The following is a 23,596-nucleotide window of genomic DNA, read 5'->3' on the forward strand; positions in this document are numbered from 1 at the left end:
ATGTCAATATCATGACTGGTGATGACAGAGGTGCAACGTACTACGTACTCATTACTGAAGAAACCCATTCTCTCAGAAAACGGTCGGTAATCTCCAGCTTACATGGCGCGAGTTCTACGAGAAACAAGCATATATTGTCACTGATTTCACCTATACAAGAATCAATATGCGTACTTAACCTCGCATAAACTACACGATCTTCCACCACACCTCACTCGTATCAATACGCGCACATACAAACACCCGTCCGCACAGACCGTCCCTGCTGACTACCCCTCCATCGCCGGCTCCATGCTAGCTGGTGCCGGTCGTCTCCTCCGTCAGCTGCTTCTGCTCCTGCTGGCGAGCGAACAGCTCGCGCAGCTTCTCCGTGGCGGTCTGTTCGCGCTGCGGCGCGCGGTAGCCCTCCTCCTGTCCGGGGAAGAGATAGGGTTACGGAATGATAAATGTGCCTACAGGAGGATGCCGCGCGATGTGCAAATTACTGTTGTCGCTGTTGCGTGTGACGGACGGCGATGAAAGAAGAATGATTGTTGAACGCGGTTAACCCGTACTTTTGTCAAATGACCATGAAACGGAGACAATAGGCTGGGCTCGGTATCAGAACAGTGAGACGAGCAACGATGAAAGAAGAATGCTTGTTGAACGCGTTCATTCCGTACTTTTGTCAAATGACCACGAAACAGGGGCAATCGGCTGGGCTTGTTGCAAAAGCACAGAGCAGAACATTGACGACAGCGGTCCCGGTAGCCGGCGCCCGCGGCGGCGCGGCGCGCACTCACGCTGGGGAAGGTCTCGAGGTTGGTCTGCGGCGGCACGCTGGTCCACGGCGTCCAGACGCCCTGGATGGACGGCCGGTCGGTGTGCTGCATCTTCCTGAGGCGCGCCACCGGCTCGCCGGAGCTGCCGCGCGCCACCTCCAGCCACTGGCGCAGCTCCCGCTCAGACAGGCACTTGGCACTGAGGATCTCCGTCTCACCGTTCACTGTGGTGTCATGGGAACGGGTCAACCATGGACATGAGTGGTGCTGCAGTGGGAGCTGACATGTAGCAGCTCAGATGTATGAACAAAGCTCATAGCAATGGTATGGCTTAATTTCAGATACACAGTATAATTTAAACTTTTTATGCAATTTGAAATATCTACTGTTTTGATGGGATAGTTAATTGACTATATAAAAGCCCTGATGCATGCACTTGATTACTATAGCAGTGCTGCCTGAATTGAGAATGATTAAGTGGTGAGTACTCACAATATTCCAGCTTGACATGTGGAGCGCGATGGCGTCTGGGTTTAAGATATACAACGATGCCTGGATTCTGTTTGGCAAAATCCACCACCTGGTTTTCAATAAAATCCCTGAAAACATGGGTTCTCATCAATATCTGCTGGTGTCCTGAAACCCACGCATCCATTAGTTTTAGAGCACCAGTTTGTGATCTGAATCGCACCACAGAAAACCTACCACTCAATTGACAAGCCTTCATAGATAAGGTCTGTGGCTGGTGCCGTGGCGAGTCGTGCTCTAAGCCGGATGAAGCCGTTCCAGTGTTTGGGATTCGCAACTTGGGATTCCACACAACGACGGGCTGGGAAGTTCCCTGATGTGGAGCCGTCTCCCCCAAACACTTAGATCGGCCAAGGATAGCGATGTATTTGAAACAGCATGAGCAAGCTATGTAGTGAACACAACGATGAAACCATAGTTCGTTTTGGCAAAGTTAAGGACAGTACAAAGCAGTGAGAAAACGTATATCAGAGCGAGAGATACTTTCTAGAAGAGTGCGTGAATGCCCACACGACGATGAACATTATGATACATACACACAAACATACATTTCTAAAACATTAATAAATCGGACATAGAAAATGAACAAGTGGAGCAGAGCCATCTGGCGGATATCGCTGAACCTGCGCCTCGCGTCAGTTGCGACAGCAGCGCCACGTTGAGGTCGACGGTGGCGCCGCCTCGCGTCGGAGCGCTCGCCAGTCGCCAGCGGCGGTAGTGCCGCGCCGCGTCGGAGAACGTGCGGCGATGCACTACATCACCCTCCCCCTAGAGACGGCACTGCGAACGTGACGTTAAGAAAACGCGTTGGTGGCCGTACAGCACGGCCGGAGCGGGTCGTCCGTAGGCACGGCGGTGGGGGCGCGGGCGGAGGCGGCGGCTGTAGCGGCAGGTCGCCACGCGGTGGCGGAAGCGGCGGCTTCGGTGCGCGAGGCACTGGCAGGAGGAGCTCTGGGCCGGAGGCCGGTGTTGCCGAGTCGGCGGAACGCGCCGTGTCCTGGACCGCAGACGGCGATGCTGTCGGAGTTGGAGCAGGCGGGGGCCGTTCCAAGTGCGCCGGTTTGACTCGGTCGATAGAGATAACGTCTGAACGACCTCCTCGGTCCACAGTGACCGTCTTCGCCGATCTGTGTAGCACCTTGTATGGTCCGTCATAACGCGGGGCAAGCGGCGGCTTCACTGCGTCGTGGCGCACGAACACGTGCGAGGCGTGGTCCAGCGCGCGCGGCACGTACGACGGCGCGCTTGGTGCTGGTCGTGGTGCCGTCGGGCGCAGTGCCGCCATGGTGCGCTGAAGCTCGGCGGCGAATGATTCCGGCGTAGGAGGCGCGGTGGCGGACGGGGTGATGAGTTCACCAGGTAGGCGGAGCGGCGCTCCGTACACCAGCTCGGCAGTGCTGCAGCCCAGGTCTTGTTTGAGCGCCGAGCGGATTCCGAGCAGCGCCAAAGGAAGAGCCTCCGTCCAGCGGGCGGGCGCGGCGGCGCGCAGCGCGGCCTTAAGCTGCCGGTGCAGGCGCTCCACCATCCCGTTGGCCTGGGGGTGGTACGCGGTGGTCCGGCGCCGCGCGCAGCCCAGGAGAGTGGACAGCTCAGCCCAGAGCGCCGACTCGAATTGGCTGCCCCGGTCGGTGATGATCTCGTCCGGGACGCCGAACCGAGAGATCCAGCCGGAGATCAGCGCTCGGGCGACCTCGCGCGCCGTGATGCCACGCAGCGGGATCGCCTCCGGCCAGCGGCTGTACCGGTCCACCACCGTCAGAAGATACGAGTAGCCCTCCGACGGCGGCAGCGGGCCGACCAGGTCGGCGTGCACTTGTCGAAACCTGTCGGCAGGTGGCGGGAACGAGGCGGGCGGCGCTGTCGTGTGCCGGTGGACTTTGGTGCGCTGGCACGGGACGCAGGTGCGCGCCCAGAGTGCGGCGTCCTTCTTCACCGACGGCCACACGAACCGCCGCGTGACCAGGTCGACGGTGGCGCGCACTCCCGGGTGGGCCAGATCGTGCACGTGCCGGAAGTAGGCGCGCCGGAGCGGTGCCGGGATCCACGGCCGCGGTACACCCTGGGACTCGTCGATGACCAGCGTGCGGCCGCTGGGGAGCCGGGCGTCTCTGAGTTTGAGCCCGTGCTCTGTCGAGCGGAAGCGCGCCAGCTCTTCGTCCTCTAGCTGGCAGGCTGCGAGCTTGTCGAAGTCGTCGACTGGCGGGCACGGTGCTGAGAGCATCGCCACTGTTCGACTCAGAGCGTCCGCAGCTGCGTTTTCTTTCCCAGGCACGTGCCTGATGTCGGTGGTGAACTGGGAGATGAAGTCCAGGTGCCGGATCTCCCTCGGCGAGTAGCTGGCTGACCCGGACGAGACTGCCGACACGAGGGCCTTGTGGTCGGTGAAGATGGCGAACTGGCGGCCTTCCAGAGTGTGCCGGAAGTGCTTGACCGCCAGATACGCCCCGAGCAGTTCGCGGCCGAAGGTGCTGTAGCGTGTCTCTGCTGGTTGGAGTGACTTCGAGAAGAAAGCCAGCGGCGTCCAGGTCCCGTGCGAGTGTTGCTGCAGGACAGCGCCGACGCCGGTGTCAGAGGCATCGACCTGCAGACTCAGCGCTGCGCCGGGAGTGGGGTGCGCGAGCTGCGTGGCCTGAGCCAGGGCAGCCTTCACGCGTTGGAAGGCGTCCTCAGCGGTTGGCGTCCACTCCACCGGCGCCGCGCGTTTGCGTTTCTGGTCCAGCAGGTGGTGAAGCGGTCGGAGGAGGCCGGCAGCACCAGGCAGGAACCGGTGATAGTAGGTCACCAGGCCGATGAACCTACGCAGTTGGCGTTGCGTGGTCGGCTGCGGAAACTCCTGGACTGCGGCGACCTTCTCCGGCAGCGGGGCGATGCCGTCCGGGGACACATCGTGACCGAGGAAGCTGATACGGTTGACGCCCAGCACGCACTTCTTTGGGTTGATCGTGACGCCGAACTTGTCGAGACGTTCCAGTACCTGACGGAGGTGACGGCGGTGCTGCTCGACGGACGTGCTGGCGATGAGGATGTCGTCGATGTACACGTAGCAGCACGTCAGCCCGCGCATCACCTCGTCTATGAAGCGCTGGAATGTCTGACTGGCGTTGCGAAGACCGAAGCTCATCCGCTGCATCTCGAATAGCCCGAACGGTGTGACGATGGCCGTCTTCGGGATGTCAGCGGGTTCGACCGGGATCTGATGGTACGCGCGGACGAGGTCGATCTTCGAGAAGATGGTACAGCCGTGCAGGTTCGCGGAGAAGTCCTGCAGGAACGGTATGGGATACCGGTCCGGGACGGTGGCGGCGTTCAGGGCGCGGTAGTCGCCGCACGGGCGCCACTGTCCGGGCTCCTTCTTAGGCTCCATGTGGAGGGGCGACGCCCAGCTGCTCTTGGATGGGCGGGCGACCCCGAGGCTGATCAGCTTGTCGAACTCCTGACGGGCGATGCGGAGGCGGTCGGGCGGCAAACGCCGAGGGTGCCCTACACGAGGAGGTCCACGTGTCACGATGTGGTGAGTGACGTTATGGCGCACGGGCAGGAGCTGCGCAGATGTGGCTGTCACTCGAGGGAACTCTTTAAACAAGTCTGCGAGAGTGGGCGCCGCGCACATTCGCACTCCGACGGAGCCGATGTCGGCTGGGGTGCCCACGGCACACGTTGTGCCGTGTTCAGCCTGGAGGAGCTGACGGCGCATGTCCACCAGCAGACGATGATGGGCGAGAAAGTCCGCTCCCAAGATCGGCATCGACACGTCGGCGACCATGAATGTCCACGGGTAGTCCACTGTTCCGAAACGCACCGAAGTCGAAATAACGCCATGGAGCTTGATCTCTGTGCCGTTGGCTGCTTCCAGTCGAGGCGCGTCGGGCTGCTGCACAGTGGTGCCGTCGGCCACGGCTCGTGGTGGGACGACACTCACCTGTGCGCCGGTGTCGACGAGGAACCGCCAGTTCCGGGCAAGGTCGGTGACATAGAAGAGGGGCGCCAGTGTTGGCCGGCCCGTCTCCGCTGGCGCTAGCGCGGACAGGCGGGCTAGTTTCCCGACCAGGAGCACGGCGGTCTGCAGCGGTGGGCCTCCGCGCCGTACTTCTGGTGGTACCAGCAGTACCCTTCATCAGGTGTCACCGATGCCGGTTGAGAACTGCCAGACGAGGCAGGTGCGGGTCGGCGCGGACGGGAGCGGGAGCGGCCACGCCGAGGAGCGTCGGCACCGCCCCGCTGGAACACGGCCTCGATGCGTGCTACCGCAGCGGTGAGGGCGGTGACGGCAGCGGCCATGCCGGAGTTACCGCACCCGCAGGCGGCGGGCGGTCCGGCGGCGGTCACTGCGCTGGCCGGCGGGGCGAGCGTGACCCCAGGGCCGGCCGGCGGGCCACAGGCGGCAGCGACACCGGCCGTTGGCGTGCAGACAGCAGTCACGGCGGCGCCGCCAGAGGCCTCCTGGAAGCGGTCGGCCGCGCTGGCCAGGTCGTCGATGCCAGTGTCCTCCGGCAGCAGCGCGAGGGCGGCGCGGGTCGTCGGCGGCAGGCGCTGCAGGAACAGCGTCCTGAGAAGGCCGAGGTCGTGGCCCGCGCTGCCCAGCATGTGCTGCATGCTGCGCAACAGCTGCGTGGGCTTCCTGTCGCCCAGCTGGTGGTCGCGGAGGAGTGCCTCGAGGCGTGAGGCGCGCGACTGGGCCAGGCGCGTGCTCAGGGCCCCTTTTAGTTCTGAGAACGAGCCGGTCTCGGCTGTTATCACGTCTCGAACTTGTGAAGCGACATGCACAGGCAGGTTGGCCACCAGCAGCCGGAACTTGTCGTGGTCATCCGTGATGCCGGCGACGGCGAAGGCACACTCGACCTGCACCAGCCAGAGCTCGGCTTCTTCAGGTGCGTAGGCCGGCAGCCGGAACGACGCGAATGGCCGCGTCGGCGCGTCCTGGGCGGCACTCTCCGGCTCGATGGGTGACGGCATAGCCACTATATACAGCAAACACTAACACTAGAGGCACACTGAAAGACTGTCGGTAATCACTAGGCGCTCGCCGCGCTCACTGTGCTGGCGCTCGCTGCGCTGCACTGCGTTGGCGCTCGCTGCGCTGCACTGCGTTGGCGCTCGCTGCGCTGCACTGCGTTGGCGCTCGCTGCGCTGCACTGCGTTGGCGCTCGCTGCGCTGCACTGCGTTGGGCGCTCGTTGCGCTGAGGCTAGGCCACGTCACCAGCGCACTATTTACTGTTCGCGGCAGCAGAAGCCGGGTGAAGGTCACCCATTCTTGCCGAGGCGATGGGGAGGCCAGGTCAAAGATGACCTCTTCTTGCCGAGGCGGAGACGATGACTTCTTGAGCTACCGATCACGTCGGGGTCACCATTTGTGGCTGGTGCCGTGGCGAGTCGTGCTCTAAGCCGGATGAAGCCGTTCCAGTGTTTGGGATTCGCAACTTGGGATTCCACACAACGACGGGCTGGGAAGTTCCCTGATGTGGAGCCGTCTCCCCCAAACACTTAGATCGGCCAAGGATAGCGATGTATTTGAAACAGCATGAGCAAGCTATGTAGTGAACACAACGATGAAACCATAGTTCGTTTTGGCAAAGTTAAGGACAGTACAAAGCAGTGAGAAAACGTATATCAGAGCGAGAGATACTTTCTAGAAGAGTGCGTGAATGCCCACACGACGATGAACATTATGATACATACACACAAACATACATTTCTAAAACATTAATAAATCGGACATAGAAAATGAACAAGTGGAGCAGAGCCATCTGGCGGATATCGCTGAACCTGCGCCTCGCGTCAGTTGCGACAGCAGCGCCACGTTGAGGTCGACGGTGGCGCCGCCTCGCGTCGGAGCGCTCGCCAGTCGCCAGCGGCGGTAGTGCCGCGCCGCGTCGGAGAAACGTGCGGCGATGCACTACAGGTCTCAGTCCTTCAGTCCCACTCAATTTCAATCAAATAAAAAATGATGATCAAGTTTTAGCACACAAAGATTACTACTGACTACCAGCTAGCATGCATCAAGAATTCCTGGTTGAACTGGTACACTGGTGCCGGTCCCGTAGCTCAGTTGGTTAGAGCGTTGGACTCCGCGTGGTGAGAGCACGCGCTCCCGGTTATAACAGTCCGGGTTCGAAGCGCGACGGGCGCTCGACATTTATGGGCCTCCTGACAGGTATGGTTGCGGTTGGTGGCAGGCCGTAGCCAGGCGAAGTCAGCGAGGGGACCGGCCGTGCGCGGCTTTGTGCGCACGTTAAACTTTGGACTCTAAATTCTGCCATAGAATCGGCATTGCGCGATCGGAGGGTAGAGGGCAGGGTCACCACAACGAGCTTCGCTTAGCGGTGGCTCTGTCCTTGTGAATCCTTCCCATCAAAAGGTTCGGACAAAATAAAAAAACACGTGCATCATAACCAAGCCCTTGTTAGTGTATCTGAAAAATTCCCATTTAAGTTCTTGAAAACATGAACCAATTAAAAGGCAAAAATTGGACCATAGTTATGCAAGGATTCTTTGGGGCAAGTCAGTTAGGGTAGAGTTCAAATTTGTTTTTATGATTTGATAATTCAAACTAGTGCAGAGAATTGCTAAGAACATATTAAATTGTTATAATATTCTGTGAAAATTGTGACTGCATTAGGTAGGTATTATTCAAAACTAATAGCATGGAAACATTATAAAAACACGAGAGAAGGCTGAGGTGCCGGCAGTAGAGTTTGACATAGAATTGATTTGTGAAAAATATCATATGTATGGTTTCTAATGCTTTAACCAAAAACAAGTGCCTTTTTGTATAGCCTTATTTTTTTCAAATTGATAGGTACAGGATTGAAGGTGGGGAGCACCTGTTACCTACCTCACTCCTTTACTGTCACTGTGTTCCTTACAAAATTTCACAGTTATTCTCTGTAACTGACCAACATATCGCCCTATCCCATTTTGAATAGGGGCTTTCACAAATGTCGATTTCATAAATAAATGCTTGAACGACATGACTGTAAGACTCTTCAAAGACACTGATCAGGAACAATCAAGGCTGATCAAGGCAAGGTAACCTGATCGCCTAGCTCACAAATAATAATTGAAAGGCTATTTAAATTTGTGCATGACCCTCTTGTACTTCAACTTATAACAAACATCCGCACAATCATCTAATAGACACAGACGACACCGCGACGACACGGCCGGAACGGACGGTCGGTCGAAGTTGTGAAGTCATTTTGTTTTCTTTATTAGACTTCCTGCGTACGTAAACACCACCTGACCAATCAGCATCAAAAACAGCTGAGACTCCATTGGTGATGCAACTTTTGATGCAATGTAATTTGGAGTGAAATTGCATCATCAAACTTGCAAGACTTGCTGGCTGATAACGAGGGTCAACGGACATGCTGTCTTTTATTTAGAGCTTCTAGTGACATCCAGGCTAAAATACGAAGATCTTTGCCAATTATTTCATCGGTAGAAACTAAGCAAGAGAAACTTTTAGCACAAGCTGTTTACATCATCGGCCTGACGTTTGCATAATCCAAATACTCAAAATAAGTATTTTGAATGATACATTTAATACGTTTAACAGCTGTATTTGATTCGTCCGTTCCATTTGTTACGTTTGACAAGCTATTTTTAATTTTGGATTCAAAGGTGACAAGATTCCAATTTTTCTGAGAATTTGCACCTTCAAAAAACAATCAGCGTGGAGCAGCAAACGGGACGCATATCGTCTCAAAAGTGTCATTTATGTTTCAAAACAAATGGAGCAGCTGATGATCCTTAGTAATAAAATTTTCATAAATATGATTTAAAATGGGCCCTCAACATCATAAACAGCCAACTTTTTTATTTACAATATTTTGGTGAAGCTTAAAAGAGATTTCACACGCTTTATTAGCGAAGAAAAACAACTTTGACACCCAATAAAATGCTCGGGGCATCATATTTCGCTAAATAAGAAGTCAGTTTTCACTTTTGTATATCTAATTATCAAAAATATTGCCTTCTTTTAAAGCAAAAGCCACACAGACTTGAAAACATTTCATGTTTTTATTTTGTTATAATTGACATGGCAGCGTTGCCGGCGGAAGGTCTTTCCGGTTCACCATGGCGGTGAGTGAATGGGGCGATTGTGGCGAATTACATTTTTGCCGATAAATACTTTTCTGGACGTTTTTTGTCATCGAAGAGGAGTTAAGAAATTGTACACGCTATTTTTCGCCTAGTGAGATTAGTCTGCGTGCTGCCGAAATTTTACAACCATGATTATCTCGCTCTTGTTGCTACATAGGTCTTTATTTTTAGTGTTTCACTGTGCCAAATTTAGCTGGATAAATTTATGTTGTGCCAAATATAGGTCAGATTCACCTTTGAATTACAACAGGTTTTTAAACAAGGCAAGATGATGATTCAGGCAGTGAGACTGTCAGCTTAGGTTATGTTATGCTCTGTAATAATACCCAGCAATTTTGGCTTGAAACAGCATATGAAGGTGAGGGATTGGGTATTCATGTAGCAGGCATCTCACATGCGGCCACTCATACTTGTTTTCTTCATACATGTACACAAATTTTGGTTTTAAGTCTCCAATCAAATAGTCTTACAGAAAAAACGCACTGGAAGCTGACCTAACCATTCCCACTAACCTACAAGCTACAAAGTTACAACTTACTAATGTGCAGCCTTCAGCAAAGTTTTTAAATATCTCGAGAGTTGGAGGGTAGCCACTTTTTACAAACTGGTGGCAGCATCTGAGAGGCGTGCTGTATGATTGCCATGACATTGTCATATGATTGCCATGGATTGTCCTGGCATTGTGTAAAATATTTTAATTGACTCTTGTTAGTTGCAGCCTGTGTTATTTTATGTTACGTGATTTGTAGAACCATTTTTGACATACCTGCTTGTCTCTTTCAGGACAAGTCAAAGAACCCCATGCGGGATCTTCGGATCCTTAAGCTATGCCTGAACATCTGTGTTGGTGAATCGGGTGACAAGTAAGTACTATTTTTCATTAGTTCTACAGCATTTTAAAAAGGTTATTTTTGTACTTAGTAGATAGTACCTCGTGTATAGTATCTTTATGGTGGGATGTTTATTTTAAGACATTAAGTCCATCTGTCTCACACTTATCTTTTGCTTTTGTTTTCAGTCAAAAGTTTTCCATGTTAAGCCTTGCAATTTAGCATAGGTCACTGAGTGGGGCCAGCCAGAAGGTGACAGATTGTCACCTGTTTGTAAAATTTCTGACAGGTTGAGTTGCTGTTCAATGATTTCTTTTTCTTTTTAGCATTGCACTATATCTTTGTTTTGAACTTTGCTCCCATGGGCTAATCTGTTATTAAATCGCTTGTTGCATTTGTATGCTTATGTATTGTGATATTTTGTGTAATTAGTATAACAATGAAGCCAGTCCAGTAGTATGGAAATAGTTGATCCTTATATAAACAAAGTGGTCCGTTTCTAGAAAGGTAACAGTGAACCCTCACACCAAGACAGTTTGTTACATTACATTAGTGGAAAATTTGCTAAAAAGTGATACCCTGTAAGCTGTATTTCAAGATTGCTACTCTAGGGTAACTTGTTGCATACAAGAGTGAGCAATATTCAATGCAATGCTGGGCTTATGTGGTTATCAGTAAGTTGATGGTAGATTCTGCTCTGGATCTTATGTAGGATAATTTTCTTACAGTTGAATGCACAATGAGAGTAGCATGCTTAGAAGTGGCTGTTAAAAGTTGTCATATAAGTCAATTTATTCTAAGATAGGTATTTGTGTAGCAGCCATACTTGTTTTCTGCACATAGATTTCTCAGGAAAGATAAGGTGTCTTGGCTGAAGCTAAGCCTCTGAGATGCTTGTTAGTCAAAATGTGCTATGAAGAGAGTGACACTGTCATTGAAACAAAGATTATCATCATCCTATCCCAAGTTGATATCTGGTCAGTATCATTACTCATTTCAGTTCATCCTACAGCTATAAATTATTTCATGAATATGCAGTCACGTGGCATGCCCAATGTGACATGCCTATCCTCTATTCCAGGCTGACCCGCGCTGCCAAGGTGCTGGAGCAGCTGACCGGCCAGTCGCCGGTGTTCTCCAAGGCGCGCTACACCGTGCGCAGCTTCGGCATCCGCCGTAACGAGAAGATCGCCGTCCACTGCACCGTGCGCGGACCCAAGGCCGAGGAGATCCTCGAGCAGGGCCTCAAGGTGAGTCGCCACTGCTGCTGCTGCTGGGGAGATTGGTGGCAATTTGAATAGCCAGATTTGTTGCGTATTTTGGCTAGAAAAGATGATGCTGTCAATTTGAGGTAATAACTGGACTGGTGTGAACTGTGAGGTGATTTAGAGAGGACCAAAAAATCATTGCTATGGTGGATGGTTTGTTGGATAATTATTGCTTTGGTGACATTATTGTTTAGTGGTTATGTCAGGACTAGGGAGAAAGTCGAGGTCTTGTGCCTGTGCCATGTTTCGTTAGAACGTGTTGCGTGTAACGATCTTTTTGCGCCAGGCACCAATGCCGAGTTAATGGAGTTCCTCCTCCGACCCCGTTTGCTGTGGACTATCGCGCTTTGATTCGCATAAACCATGGATGAGATACCACCATGAGTATTACTTCACCCATGCGTAGACTTTGTGACCGGGACGAGTCACTAAACCGTCTTTGAAATGGCGGCAGATGATGGCACCGTCTTCCGGTAAAAATTTCGCGTTTCCAGCATATTGCTCACCTTTTGTAACTTGCTCCCGTCTTATACGATTTGTCGAAAATGCTTGCTTGATTTTCATTGCGCATCAGCCATAAAGTGACCACATTTAGGATGTAATTGGATCCTAATTCAGATCTCTCCCGCACGCTATGCTTACATGCCCACCCATGTTAGAGCTTCATGTTGTAATGTGTGATTTCATGGCAGACATGTGCATGGATCGGAGAGGCGGATCTATGATTTGAGTGGAATGTGGATTTCTCGACAAAATTGAGGGGCTGGATCTATGATCCGAGTGGATCCCAGATCTAGATCCATGGGATCGGACCTCAGATCCATTTTCTCGGATCCATGCACATGTCTGTTTCATGGTCCAATCTCGTACTCTCTGCGTCCAGCCCTAGCCCGTTGTCCGCCCGTCTGGTGTGTCATCTCCCCGGCACTGACGGCCGTCCGACGTCCCCACACAGGTGTGCGAGTACGAGCTGCGCAAGGGCAACTTCTCCGACACTGGCAACTTCGGCTTCGGCATCAAGGAGCACATCGACCTGGGCATCAAGTACGACCCCAGCATCGGTATCTACGGCCTCGACTTCTACGTCGTGCTCGGTCGGCCTGGTGAGTGTGCGAGGGGCTGTCTGAAAGACTGGGACGGGCGGTTGGCGCTTACCAGCAGTAGTTGCTGCTGGCTAGTGTCTACTGCGCACGGCAGCGCAGTAGATAGTGTAATAGCTGCATCAATTAGGTTGTCTGTTGTTCAGCTATGCTTTCAACTGGTCGGCATTTGCTCTCAACTGGGGCATTCCACGATAGATCGACCAAAAATAAATAAAATTTACACCCTCATATTTTATTTTTTGCTTAAAATTTGTCTAATGGGTTGTGATGGGCGGGGAACCCAGCTGTGGCAAGGATTTTTTCTTCGAACAACGGTTTCCGAGATATAGCCTCGGGCAGTTCCTGGAGGTCACACTGCAACCCTATGTTTGGCGGCTTATAACTCAGAAACTATTGGTTTTCTATGGTAAAAACTTTATATGGTTCAACTCGCAATCAACCAACAAACGTTTTGGCTATCTCGGATTTTCGATTTTTGAAAATTTTGATCACGTGACATCTTGACCTTTTTTTCGAAGAGCGACCTTGATATTTTCCCAACTGAAAGTCACAATTATGTCTGATGACGATTAAAGCCTTATCAATTGTCATTCATATGCGCAAATAAAAAAGTGGCTTTCGGCCTGCGTTGACCTCAGGCCAGGTCATTTTTATGACCTTCCCATTATTACGAGCGGGAGCGACAGCGAGATCTCGAGAACAAAGCAAGATAGCGACAAGTGGTAAACGGCACAAAGTACACATGGATAAGGTCTACAATTTTTACTCAGGTCATTTTCAGGTCAGGTCAAAGATGACGTCACAGGGGTAAAAAGAAAGTCTATATGGCGGCACTACATATATATGAAGTTTTTCTCGAATAACTTTCAAAGTATCCCAGCTATGAACAAACTAATAGCACCATCGTGATCCTCTCGTCGATCCGCATCGAAACATGTATATGTTGACCTCGAAAGGTCAAGGTCAAAAGTTGACCTTAGGTCACGTGACCTTAAGGTCATCATATATATCATTCGATGGGCCTTGACGAGCTAAACTCAATGAGCCTATCCGCGCGGCTGTATCTCAAACCTGTAAGGAGTTATTAGCAAAAAACATTTGGTGACCTTTAACCCTCGCCCGCACATGGGGGGGGGGGGGGTGGTTGCCACCCCCCCCAGGCAGTCTTTCTGCTCTGCACTCAACATTTTTAGAGCTAGAAGGCTGATTTTTCGTATAGCTGCTCTTCTATCCTTTCTCGATGTCTACTGAAAATTTCAAGTTTCTGTGATTTTTGGTTTCGGAGATATGACCTTGTTTTTCAGGTCATGTCATAACCCAAATGGCCAATTCTCAACATCTTGCGTTTGCCATGGGCCTTGTGAGCTTTTGACACCCTGATTTCGGCCTTTTTTGCCAGTCTTACCTCCCACCTATCATGGAACATGTTGTTCGACGATGTACAGGGGTCAAGGTCAACCTAGGTCATCTAAGATAATTGCGTTTTAGGCAAGCTGAATTTACTTTTTGTGAAGTTTTTTGACTGCATTTTTGGTAAGAGCTTCTCAGATCATGATTTCATGTGATATAGACCCAAAAACAATCGGTGCACACATCAGTATACACACAGACACACACAGACATACAAACACATATAATTGACCTTGACCTAACTTGACCTGAAATGACCTCAGCAGCAAAATTCTGGTCGGATAGTGTGACAAAGAGGTTCTAGCTGGCTTGGCACCAGAAAACAGCATCGTCATCGGTATTTGCTAAGCAGCGCACTTGATATCCAACGGTGACCCAAAACAGCAACATTTTTTAGTTTGACCTGACCTGGAAGGTCAATGACTGACCTGAGAAGGTAAAACTGGGTATCATTGGATTCGTCTCTTCCCAAAGAATCTTTTTGGTCTGTACTGCTAAGCTCTATCTCCAACAGGAACGAAATGGCGCGGGGGGGGTGGCAACCACCCCCCCCCCCCCCATGTGCGTTCTAGGATGGGAAAATGGCATGTGCGGGCGAGGGTTAATGACGTCACATGACCAAGAGCAACGTCACAGTTGACCAAGAGCAAAAAAGGTCTCAAGGTAGTCAAAGTTAGTCGTATATGAAGTCACTCATGGTATATTAGGCAATTCCGACGCGTTTTAGTGTAAAAACAATGGAGCTGATTTTTCCCCAATTGACTTATAATGGGGTGGTCAAGAAATTGACCTGATCTTAGGTCATCGGTATTGAAATTCAAAACGAACTGGCGCTAGGCGAAAGCAAACACAATGGTGCCTGTTCCACGTCTCTTTCTTTATTAGATCAAAAGGTACAGCCAAAACTATTTTGACTTCCTTTTTACCCCTGTGACGTCATCTTTGACCTGACCTGAAAATGACCTCCGTAAAAATTGTAGACCTTATCCGTGTGAATCCTGTACCGTTTACCGCTTGTCGCTATCTTGCTTTATTCTCGAGATCTCGCGTCGCTCCCGCTCGTAATAATGGACAGGTCATAAAAATGAGCTGACCTGAGGTCAACGCAGGCCGAAAGCCACTTTTTTTATTTGCGCATATGAATGACAATTGATAAGGCTTTAATCGTCATCAGACATAATTGCGACTTTCAGTTGGGAAAATATCAAGGTCACTCTTCGAAAAAAAGGTCAAGATGTCAAGTGATCAAAATTTTCAAAAATCAAAAATCCGAGATAGCCAAAACGTTTGTTGGTTGATTGCGAGTTGAACCATATAAAGTTTTTACCATAGAAAACCAATAGTTTCTGAGTTATAAGCCGCCAAACATAGGGTTGCAGCGTGACCTCCAGGAATTGCCTGAGGCTATATCTCGGAAACTGTTGTTCGAAGAAAAAAATCCTTGGCACAGCTGGCTTCCCCGCCCATCACAACCCATTAGACCAATTTTAAGCAAAAAATAAAATATGAGGGTGTACGGCTTTGGTCGATCTATCGTGGAATGCCCCAACTGCCAACCATTGTACTGAATTTGTGACTGTCTTTGGTACCTAACCATGCTTTTTGGATTTATCTGCATTTTACGCCGTAGTGTGTAATTAGTTTTTTTTTCGGAATTCTCCCGAAGTTCCGAACCTTTTTGTTTTTGTTACTGTGTACTGTGTTGACGGCAGAGGCCATTTTGAAGCTCACTTGCGTTCAAGTTTGACCTGATTCGGTTTTGATCGTGCTGGTGATCGATAGTACTCTGTGTTTGAGGCCATGCAAAAGTGTTGTTTTGTTTTCATCGCAGTTTGTTTCATGACTGTTAAATATCCCTCGTGTCTCATGCGCTTCGCCCCGGGAATTATCCTCTCTACCGTGACGTTCGGCTCTCTCGCTGACAATTCTTTGCGTGTCGTCGGCAGGGTTCAACATCTCGACCCGCCGGCGTCGGAAGAGCCGCGTCGGCATTCAGCACCGGGTGACCAAGGAGGACTCCATGAAGTGGTTCCAGCAGAAATACGATGGAATCATCCTCCCCACCAAGAAGTGATCACCCGATGTAGTGCGATGACCATCAACAAAAAAAAAATACATCAAAAAAGGAACAAGGTGTGTTACTGTGGGATGGGGCAAAGTTTTAGGGCCTTGGGGCAAACCGATTGGTACCGTCACCACTCACCATGAAGTTGGATTTTAAAGCACTATGAAGGCACTCTACCACTACCGCTAGCGCAACACTGGACGTAGAGATCCGATTGCTGACTTTCTTTCAGGAAGATAGCGTCCCTGTCATATGGAATACGAGGGGAGCTGTATTGCTGAGGGGCGGTGACTCCCAGACAGCAGAGGGCGCCCTCGGTCCCCACTCGAGCGAGCGTATAGAGCTCCGTCGCGGAGAAGGCGTTAGCTCGTAGATGGCGCCCCTATCAACTCGGGTGAAGGGCTTTGCTGATAAGATGTTAGCTCCTAGATGGCAGCATACACACCTGAAAATCTTAACTACTGGAGACGTTTAGGGCACTAAAGAGTCTCCCGACACTTAGCATTACATCCAGACGCAAGCCGCCTTATTTTCACGGTTGTAGTGTGCACCTATGTGTAGAAGTAGGTGGAATGAATGAGGCTGAACTTAGGCGACGAGATGCTGCAGGATGGCGACATTCGATCCCGCAGCAGACCGTGTTTCGTCCAAGTGGCTGGTATCATTTACTAATGATATTTGGAGAAAGCAACACCCGGAAGCGGTTTCATTTCAGAATAAATGTTACTGTGACGCTTCTGAGAACTAGCCCTAACTAAGTTGTGGCATACCGGTCGGTGAGGCTCGCTAATCGATACTCTACAAACCACAGCTCCCCAGCATAAGTTTTGGGATATAAAAGCGGAACGTGTAGTCTTGGCTCAGCTCAACCCTAGTGTAGCTATGACGGCCGAAAGGTCTGGATGTCATTGTCATTATCAACGCACGCAGTTTGCCATCATTCACCTCCCGTTCACACACCGCCAGTACCGACATCGTGTTTCGTTATCCCACAGTCTCACACCTCCCTCTAACACCGCAGGTAATCGTGTTAGGTCCTCACCACAGTCGCTCCTGCCGGACGGGGTGCGGGGCCGGGTGCACCGACCTGTCTGAGGCGCTGTCCGTCTCCGGGCCGTCCTGGCCACTGAGCCGTGACGCCGACCCAGCCGATGGTCCCTGAGGAGCCTCAGCGGCCGCCACTGGTGCAGCCGGTGGTGGTGGTGATGTCTGGTGATGGTGCCGCCGCTGGTGACGTCTGGTGGTGCTGGGACGGTACCCCGCTGCAGAAGTCTAGCTGCAAACAGACCCGCCGGGCACTCCGGGTCCTTCGCCCGACATTGCTGCGGGCGGTGCGGCTGAGTAGTAATCTTGGTGCGGCTACCTTTCTGCTACTGATGATTTCAGGAAATTCCCGTGTAACCGCTACCGCCCCACAGCTCTCCCCAGGGCTCGGTCACTGCCCTCCGGCGGAACGGTGGTGATGCTGGCACTTTCGGGAACTCGCAACTCTCCAACCCCCGCTGCCCCCAGAGTCTGCGGATTCACGTTTGTGTTTCGGCGGCCTCCCAGACGGCATTGCCGGTAGCAGCGCCCCGAGCTCCTCCTCACTTGGGGCTGATAGCCCAGCCGGACACAAAATTACCACCCACTTACGGCACGTGATTGTCGGAGGGCGCTGCTTGTCTTCATACCGGAAACAGCTCTACGAACAACCCTGGTAAATGAACTCCGTTTAACCTAACGGTCAGGGCCGGGGCTCTGAAAGAGAGTGTATAAACATGCCGGAACTCGAGTGAATGCGTCGCGCTCGCTGGCGGCTGTTGGCGAAACAGAGCCGAGCCCTGACAAACTCACAACCCATCAGCGTCTGAGTACCGCCGGGGACATTAGCCGCAGTGGGCTCAATGTAGGAGCCGTGCACGTCGCCTCCCGCTGCACGTGATTCCATTCGTCACGGCGGCGCAGGGGTCGGGACCCCGTCCGGCCCGACCAGGGCGGCCCACAGAGCGCGGTACATACGTGCGCTAACGGTGCAGTGTGTGTTTGCTTCAGTCAACAGACGCGGCGGTGTTAGCGGGCCGCGGCGGCTGCATTGTCGATTGTGCGCCCGAACACGACGACTGGGTCGTGACCGGAGCGCCGACACGGGACGGGGCTGGGTGGGCCAGCCAGGAACGGGCCGCGGGGTGGTTACGCGCAATGATATTCAATTGGTGACTGAATCGTCTTTTCAAACTCATTTGGAAATAGCATCAATTGAGGATTGCTATGATCGGAACGACAAGCGCTTGAGCTTTTAGCCGGCCTGGCGATTTTGCGTAATAGCGGATAATTGGTACGCAAAGAAAATTCATAGGTGATAACTCGTAAATATTCCCTCAACGCGACAGAAGTACTTTTTCCGACGCCTCAGATCGAAACCGGTTGATTTGGGTAATAAGAATAAAGAAGGATAAATTCCAATTTAGAAGCGCACCTGTCCTCCAGTGCAGCTTTCAGTGGTCAGCGATGCATGTCCAATGCCTACAGAGTACAGATACACTCGGCTCGAGAGTCGGAACCGCGTGGCTGCATGAAGCCTTCATGGGGCCACAGATTGAGATGCTGATAAAATGTTCCATCATGTGTGGTTATCGCACGTCAAGTTGCATCGCTCCGATTTACTGCTGAGAAGGCAATTTCATGTATTCAGGGCTGTGGCCATTTGTGTGATATCAATTAAATCGTGTTTTTACGTTAAATTGACTGCGAACACATATGCTATAGTAAATCGGTCCCTCGGGGCTCCAAGACTGGCTGATTCTTATGAACAGACAGAGCCGTCTTACCGGAGAGTCTCCAGTCACAAGCGATACAGTTCACTGGCCACGGCGCTGGAATGTCTCCACTCACTCCGTCCAGCACAGTCCCGGGATCCTTCTCAGATAGTGTCAGAAACGCGTGAATTATGTGACACACCGGGACTCAAACCAGCAAGTCACGGCACCCCATCCAGTACAAAACTGATCCGACGCTGCTCTCACGACAGTCGGGCTCTTCCAGCCGTCCGCGATCTGTCCTTGACCCGTGGGACCTGCGGTCATCGTTCTCACGTCTGACACCGGTCCCCGCCGGATGACCATAGTCACCAGACGGACATTGAGCGACCGTATAGGCCTGGGGCGCGACGCAGCTACCTAAGTACCTTCAGCAGTGATACCACGGGACGGGGCACCGCTAATAGTGAAGCGGTTCGGCGCCGACGGGCACACGGCACTATGCTCATGGGAGTAGGTATATCATTTTGCACTTTTTCTCATAACGAGTAGCGCGATAATGTTTTCAACAGTTTATAATTATTTCTATCGCGTGCTACACTGATCACTCTTGATGGAGCACCGTCAAGGCATGCTACACGAAACGATCATATGTCAGGTGCCAAATGGATCGTCGATTTTTAGCGGAATATGCCGTGTTTCTGTCACCGACCACCGTCGTCTAGTCGCCCGTGACCCGTCACCCAATCTGTTGCAAACTCGGACCACCACTAATGGCCGTCTGCCGATCTCTGACATAGTACTACAATCAGATACGTGCAGTGTGTCGTAACAGATCCGGTGGCCAATAGTGGGCGCCTCCTGTCGTGCCACATGTGTGCTGACCTGTGGTGGCCCGGTCACAGCGCCCATCGGCACATCGTGGAGCCATTATCTGCAGAGGTCAGCGTAGGAAAGTGACTACGCTCAGGGCGGGCCCCACCTACTGCGGATCTCCCACTGCTGATCACACATTTCATACATTTACGAAAACCCATTGTTTGCAGTGAAGGATCGTCCTTATTAATTTAGATATATTTTATGACTGAAGGCAAAGAGGCTCCAGTTTTTGTTCTGTAAGCTGGATTCCACCATACTAAGCCGTGACGGTTACGGTAAACATCCCATGAGTTTTTGCCGTTATTTTGTCCGGACGGAAGTCGCTGATGCTGAATGGTTTGATGACATGACGATGGCAGACGGTTCCGACATGACTCGATGGCTTGATGTATTCTTCTACGGCACAAAGTCATCAGTTACCAACAATTTGGCAACGTGCCGTTTTAGAGCTGGGTTCCCAGAGCTGAAGCACGAGTCGTCACGCTTCGCGTGTACGTCTTTATCTCATTTGAATAAGGAACTCACACCTCTCGCTCAAAGGAAGTAAAATTGAAGCCTCAATTGTTAACAAAACATATTTCATTCATTTCAGGATTGCACCAGGTATGTACTTACTTTACATCGAAAAGCAAGAACTTTTATGTAAGGTCATTCATTCCTCTTGACGAAACAGCATGATAGTTTTGTTGTTACGGAAAGCTTGCCAATAAAGTTGTTTTCGCTGTCGAACGCGATTCGTGCTTGCTGATCACCGATTTCTTTAGCTTTATTAGACGCATTATGATACCTTGATATCTGATCTACCTACTGTTTGCCTTGTTTTGAGTCCGACTGAAATTGAGGCGTTTTTAGGTATTATGTAGCTGTGGTAGGTAGTCATAATTCAAGCATTGCATATTGTCTTACGATCCCTGATATGACATCACTTAGCGTTACTTTTTTAAATACTCACTTATAAATACAGCATATGTGCTCGAACCTGCGCGCGTTGACATACCACAAAGCATTGTTCTGATGAGTAATTGCTCCGCTCTGTCTCTATTTTTACGCTTTAAATGTACCGCTTATCTATCAATACATCAGCACGCAGTTCTGGCGTAAAATGCCGTTGCTGTTACGACACAGTTTGTCGACTCTACGGCGGACTGTCTCCCTGCCGTCTGAGGACGGATACAGCATAAACAGACTGTTCGGAATCGGAAGGCGGTTTGCCGTTCTACTGCAGTTCAACAGTCATAAATGTTCAGCACGGTTTTTCTGAGGGATCGGTCTCAGGTTCTTACAATGACCCATCATGTGTTTTTGTCACAGTCTGTGTTTTTGTCACCATGTTATACCTAGATAACGCACTAATAACGCGAGATAACGCAGACGAAGCAGCGGAGACAGATACATCAGCGCCGGCTGCCTGAGACGTTTGACCCAGGCACAGATGACGTAACCGTCGCCGGTCGGCTGGTGAGCTGTCCGGTACCGTTTTCACGGAGCCGCCGTGACCGGGCCGCGCTGCCGGGAGTTGTGACGGTGACCGCCAGCGGCAGCTCTGGGACTGAGTCGTGGTGTGACGGTCAGGTGATCCGCTGTAGCGCCGCCGGTGACGGTGACAGTGTGTATCGCAGTGAGCATGGTCAGCAAGCTTTTTGTACCGTGCAGTTTATGGAAACGGGGCTTATGTCACTGAAAATCTGAATAGTCTCCTAAACTTGGAAAATCAATACATGACATCATGCATACATTCTGATAAACGTCGTTGCAATGATCTGCCTTTGAAGCACTACATTTGCAGGGTGCAGGCTTGGATAGTGCCGAATTCTTTCTACTTTGAGTGTCCCTGTAGTCAGCCCGTTCCAATATCCCTCCCCGGCGTATCTCGGCTCCATCTCAGGCAGTCTCAGTTCGGTCGGAGGCAGCTGTTGCGGCCGACGCGGCAGCTGACGCCAGTTGTCTACCCACAGCCTCGTCACCGCCCGGTACTAGGAGGAACCCAACACGGCACCGCACACCGAGAGGCAAGAATTCCAACGCCACACCATCTATAAGAGACTCTCCAGTGGCAAGTGAAAATGTAAAAATGTGAGATAAGTCTCCACCGACGGGTCGTCATACAGGCGATGAAAAACGTCTCGAGTAAAAAAAAAAATGTTTCGGGCAATATTACATCAGCCTTCTCGAAAACATGTGCCTATGATGAGGTCCGCATGTAAAGACAGCATTTCGTAAACAGATACAGCACTTCGCAAAAAATCGAAATTGCGGAGAATTCTTACAACAGCAGCAGCAGCAGCCCTCGGGCACACGCGGCACGGCTTTGTCGGCGATTACTAAAGAGCCGGCCGCCACCGGTCAGCCTAATCTCGGACGACATCTGTTGGTTATGACATCTCACCTGTCCGGATGATCGCACGATGAGACGTGGTCCGGAGCTCGGAGGCCTTATGTGGTCTGGAAACGTCATAATCCGATGTTATCTGGTCATTGACAGTGGGCAACTGCGGGCGCTTATCGCTAACCCAGCAAGCCTACTGGAAACCGAATCTCCCAATCTATGAATGATCGTGATGTAACCTGCACTGGCGCATTAAATTTCATGAATTTATTTTCTCAAATATTTTATCTACAATAGCTTCACATTCAGACAGGATCGCCGATCAGAATCGTTCACACAAACGTCTTGCTTTCAAAAAGCATCTGACCGATACGCCATCTGCTGTTAAACCTACAAAACAGCACGCCACGCGATTTTATAGCACACTCTTGGGAAGACCGTGTCACCCACTCTGTCGGCAGAATGGCGTGTCAGTGACGAAACAGATGTGCCAGCCGCTACGTGGACGGTGTGCCATCCCACGGTCTTTCAGTCACGGACCAGCCCACTCGGCAGAGTTGAGATGGCTGGGTAGCGAAGTACCGCTCACAGAAACTCGAGGGCGGTAACGGAAATGTCTGAAATGGCCGCACAGAAGGGTTCGTTGGTGGCGGGAGATGGTGGTAGATATATCGATGGAGATGACGGTAGGATGAGAGATGGTGATGACTGGTGGCCAATATGACGGCTTTAGAGACGCAACTAGAGACGAGAGACGATGGCAACAGAGACGACAGAGACATCTATGATGGTGGCAGAGACGACGACAATAGATATATCTATATCGCCGACAATGTGACACATGGACAGCGGCAGGTCGGCGGCGGTGACATCCGCGTGACTTGGCGTGGGAGCCATCATCAGCGTCCCGTACATGGCATGCACGGTGACGGCTGCCGGTCTGCAGAGCAGGTCAGGTCATCGACCCCGCAGCTCGGCCGGTGACCCATGGGTCAGCGGTGACAGCTGCAGGGTGGACAGACGCCCCCGTCCCGGCCCCGGCCCCGGTGGCGCGGGCGGACGGGTCAGTACTCCCTCGTGCAGAGCCCCAGGTCGGTGCGTGGGAGACGCCGGTGGCAGCGAAGACGCTGCTGAACGGACGAGCCGTGTACGCGACACGCGCGCGCGCGGTGGGAACACGGTTCTGCCGGGGTGCTCTGACCGCGCACAGCGCTTCGCTGCGCACCCAGAGCGCACCATTTCAGACTCGGACCGCGAGAAATTCCGTCTTTCCGGTGTGCGGTCGTCGCTTCCGCGCAGTGTTGCAGAGGGCGGACCGTTCTGGGCGCCGGTGGGGAGGCGTCGGGCTGCCGGCCGGACATTGTTGAGCGGCTGTGACGGCACGGAGGCGGGCCTGATGTCCGCACTCCAGTGGTGCTGGTGGGAGCGAGTGGGGGACGCCGCTCAGAACTGCCGCCGGCACCCCACGGCACCGGACATGGCGCTGTGATGGGGGCCAGAAAATAACAGGACCGGCCGTCTGACAGTGGCGCCGGGCTCGTATACTGCTTCGTGACAGGCGAGCAACCGTCTGGTCCCGAGGGC

The 23,596-nt window shown here is 51.9% G+C and overlaps 2 protein-coding genes across 4 annotated transcripts; one reads left to right on the forward strand and one right to left on the reverse strand.

The window, feature by feature from the left end:
- Window positions 1-112: 112 nt before the first annotated feature.
- Window positions 113-8,463, reverse strand: LOC122364478 (39S ribosomal protein L43, mitochondrial-like). The gene is made up of 4 exons (XM_043334870.1): window positions 8,123-8,463; window positions 1,254-1,360; window positions 783-985; window positions 113-411 (listed from the first exon to the last, which is right to left on the reverse strand). The coding sequence occupies exons 1-4, from the start codon at window positions 8,257-8,259 to the stop codon at window positions 295-297; spliced, it is 564 nt and encodes a 187-aa protein (XP_043190805.1). The 5' UTR covers window positions 8,260-8,463; the 3' UTR covers window positions 113-294.
- A 685-nt stretch (window positions 8,464-9,148) lies between these two features.
- LOC122364479 (60S ribosomal protein L11-like) lies at window positions 9,149-16,121 on the forward strand. Of its 3 annotated transcripts, none has more exons than XM_043334873.1 (5): window positions 9,149-9,372; window positions 10,177-10,256; window positions 11,305-11,473; window positions 12,447-12,594; window positions 15,951-16,121. In XM_043334873.1, exons 1-5 carry the CDS (start codon window positions 9,367-9,369, stop codon window positions 16,076-16,078), a joined length of 531 nt encoding a protein of 176 aa, XP_043190808.1. In that variant the 5' UTR covers window positions 9,149-9,366; the 3' UTR covers window positions 16,079-16,121. The 3 variants fall into 3 exon arrangements, with proteins under 3 accessions (XP_043190808.1, XP_043190809.1, XP_043190806.1); XM_043334874.1 differs by lacking the exon at window positions 9,149-9,372 and adding an exon at window positions 9,555-9,751; XM_043334871.1 differs by lacking the exon at window positions 9,149-9,372 and adding an exon at window positions 9,647-9,673.
- Window positions 16,122-23,596: the final 7,475 nt, after the last annotated feature.

This window comes from Amphibalanus amphitrite, unplaced genomic scaffold (assembly GCF_019059575.1).
Source record: "Amphibalanus amphitrite isolate SeventyFive unplaced genomic scaffold, NRLGWU_Aamphi_draft 000679F_arrow, whole genome shotgun sequence".
In the NCBI taxonomy this organism is placed as follows: Eukaryota; Metazoa; Arthropoda; class Thecostraca; order Balanomorpha; family Balanidae; genus Amphibalanus; species Amphibalanus amphitrite.

Coding starts and splice junctions, on each gene's coding strand:
- LOC122364478 (XM_043334870.1), bottom strand. CDS start 8,259: ATGTCGTTCAAGCATTTATTTATGAAATCGACATTTGTGAAAGCCCCT. Junction 1,361..8,122: donor AGTGACAGTAAAGGAGTGAG/GTAGGTAACAGG, acceptor CCATGTTTTCAG/GGATTTTATTGAAAACCAGG. Junction 986..1,253: donor ACATGTCAAGCTGGAATATT/GTGAGTACTCAC, acceptor ATGACACCACAG/TGAACGGTGAGACGGAGATC.
- LOC122364479 (XM_043334874.1), top strand. CDS start 9,698: ATGTTATGCTCTGTAATAATACCCAGCAATTTTGGCTTGAAACAGCAT. Junction 9,752..10,176: donor GCTTGAAACAGCATATGAAG/GTGAGGGATTGG, acceptor TGTCTCTTTCAG/GACAAGTCAAAGAACCCCAT. Junction 12,595..15,950: donor CGTCGTGCTCGGTCGGCCTG/GTGAGTGTGCGA, acceptor TGTCGTCGGCAG/GGTTCAACATCTCGACCCGC.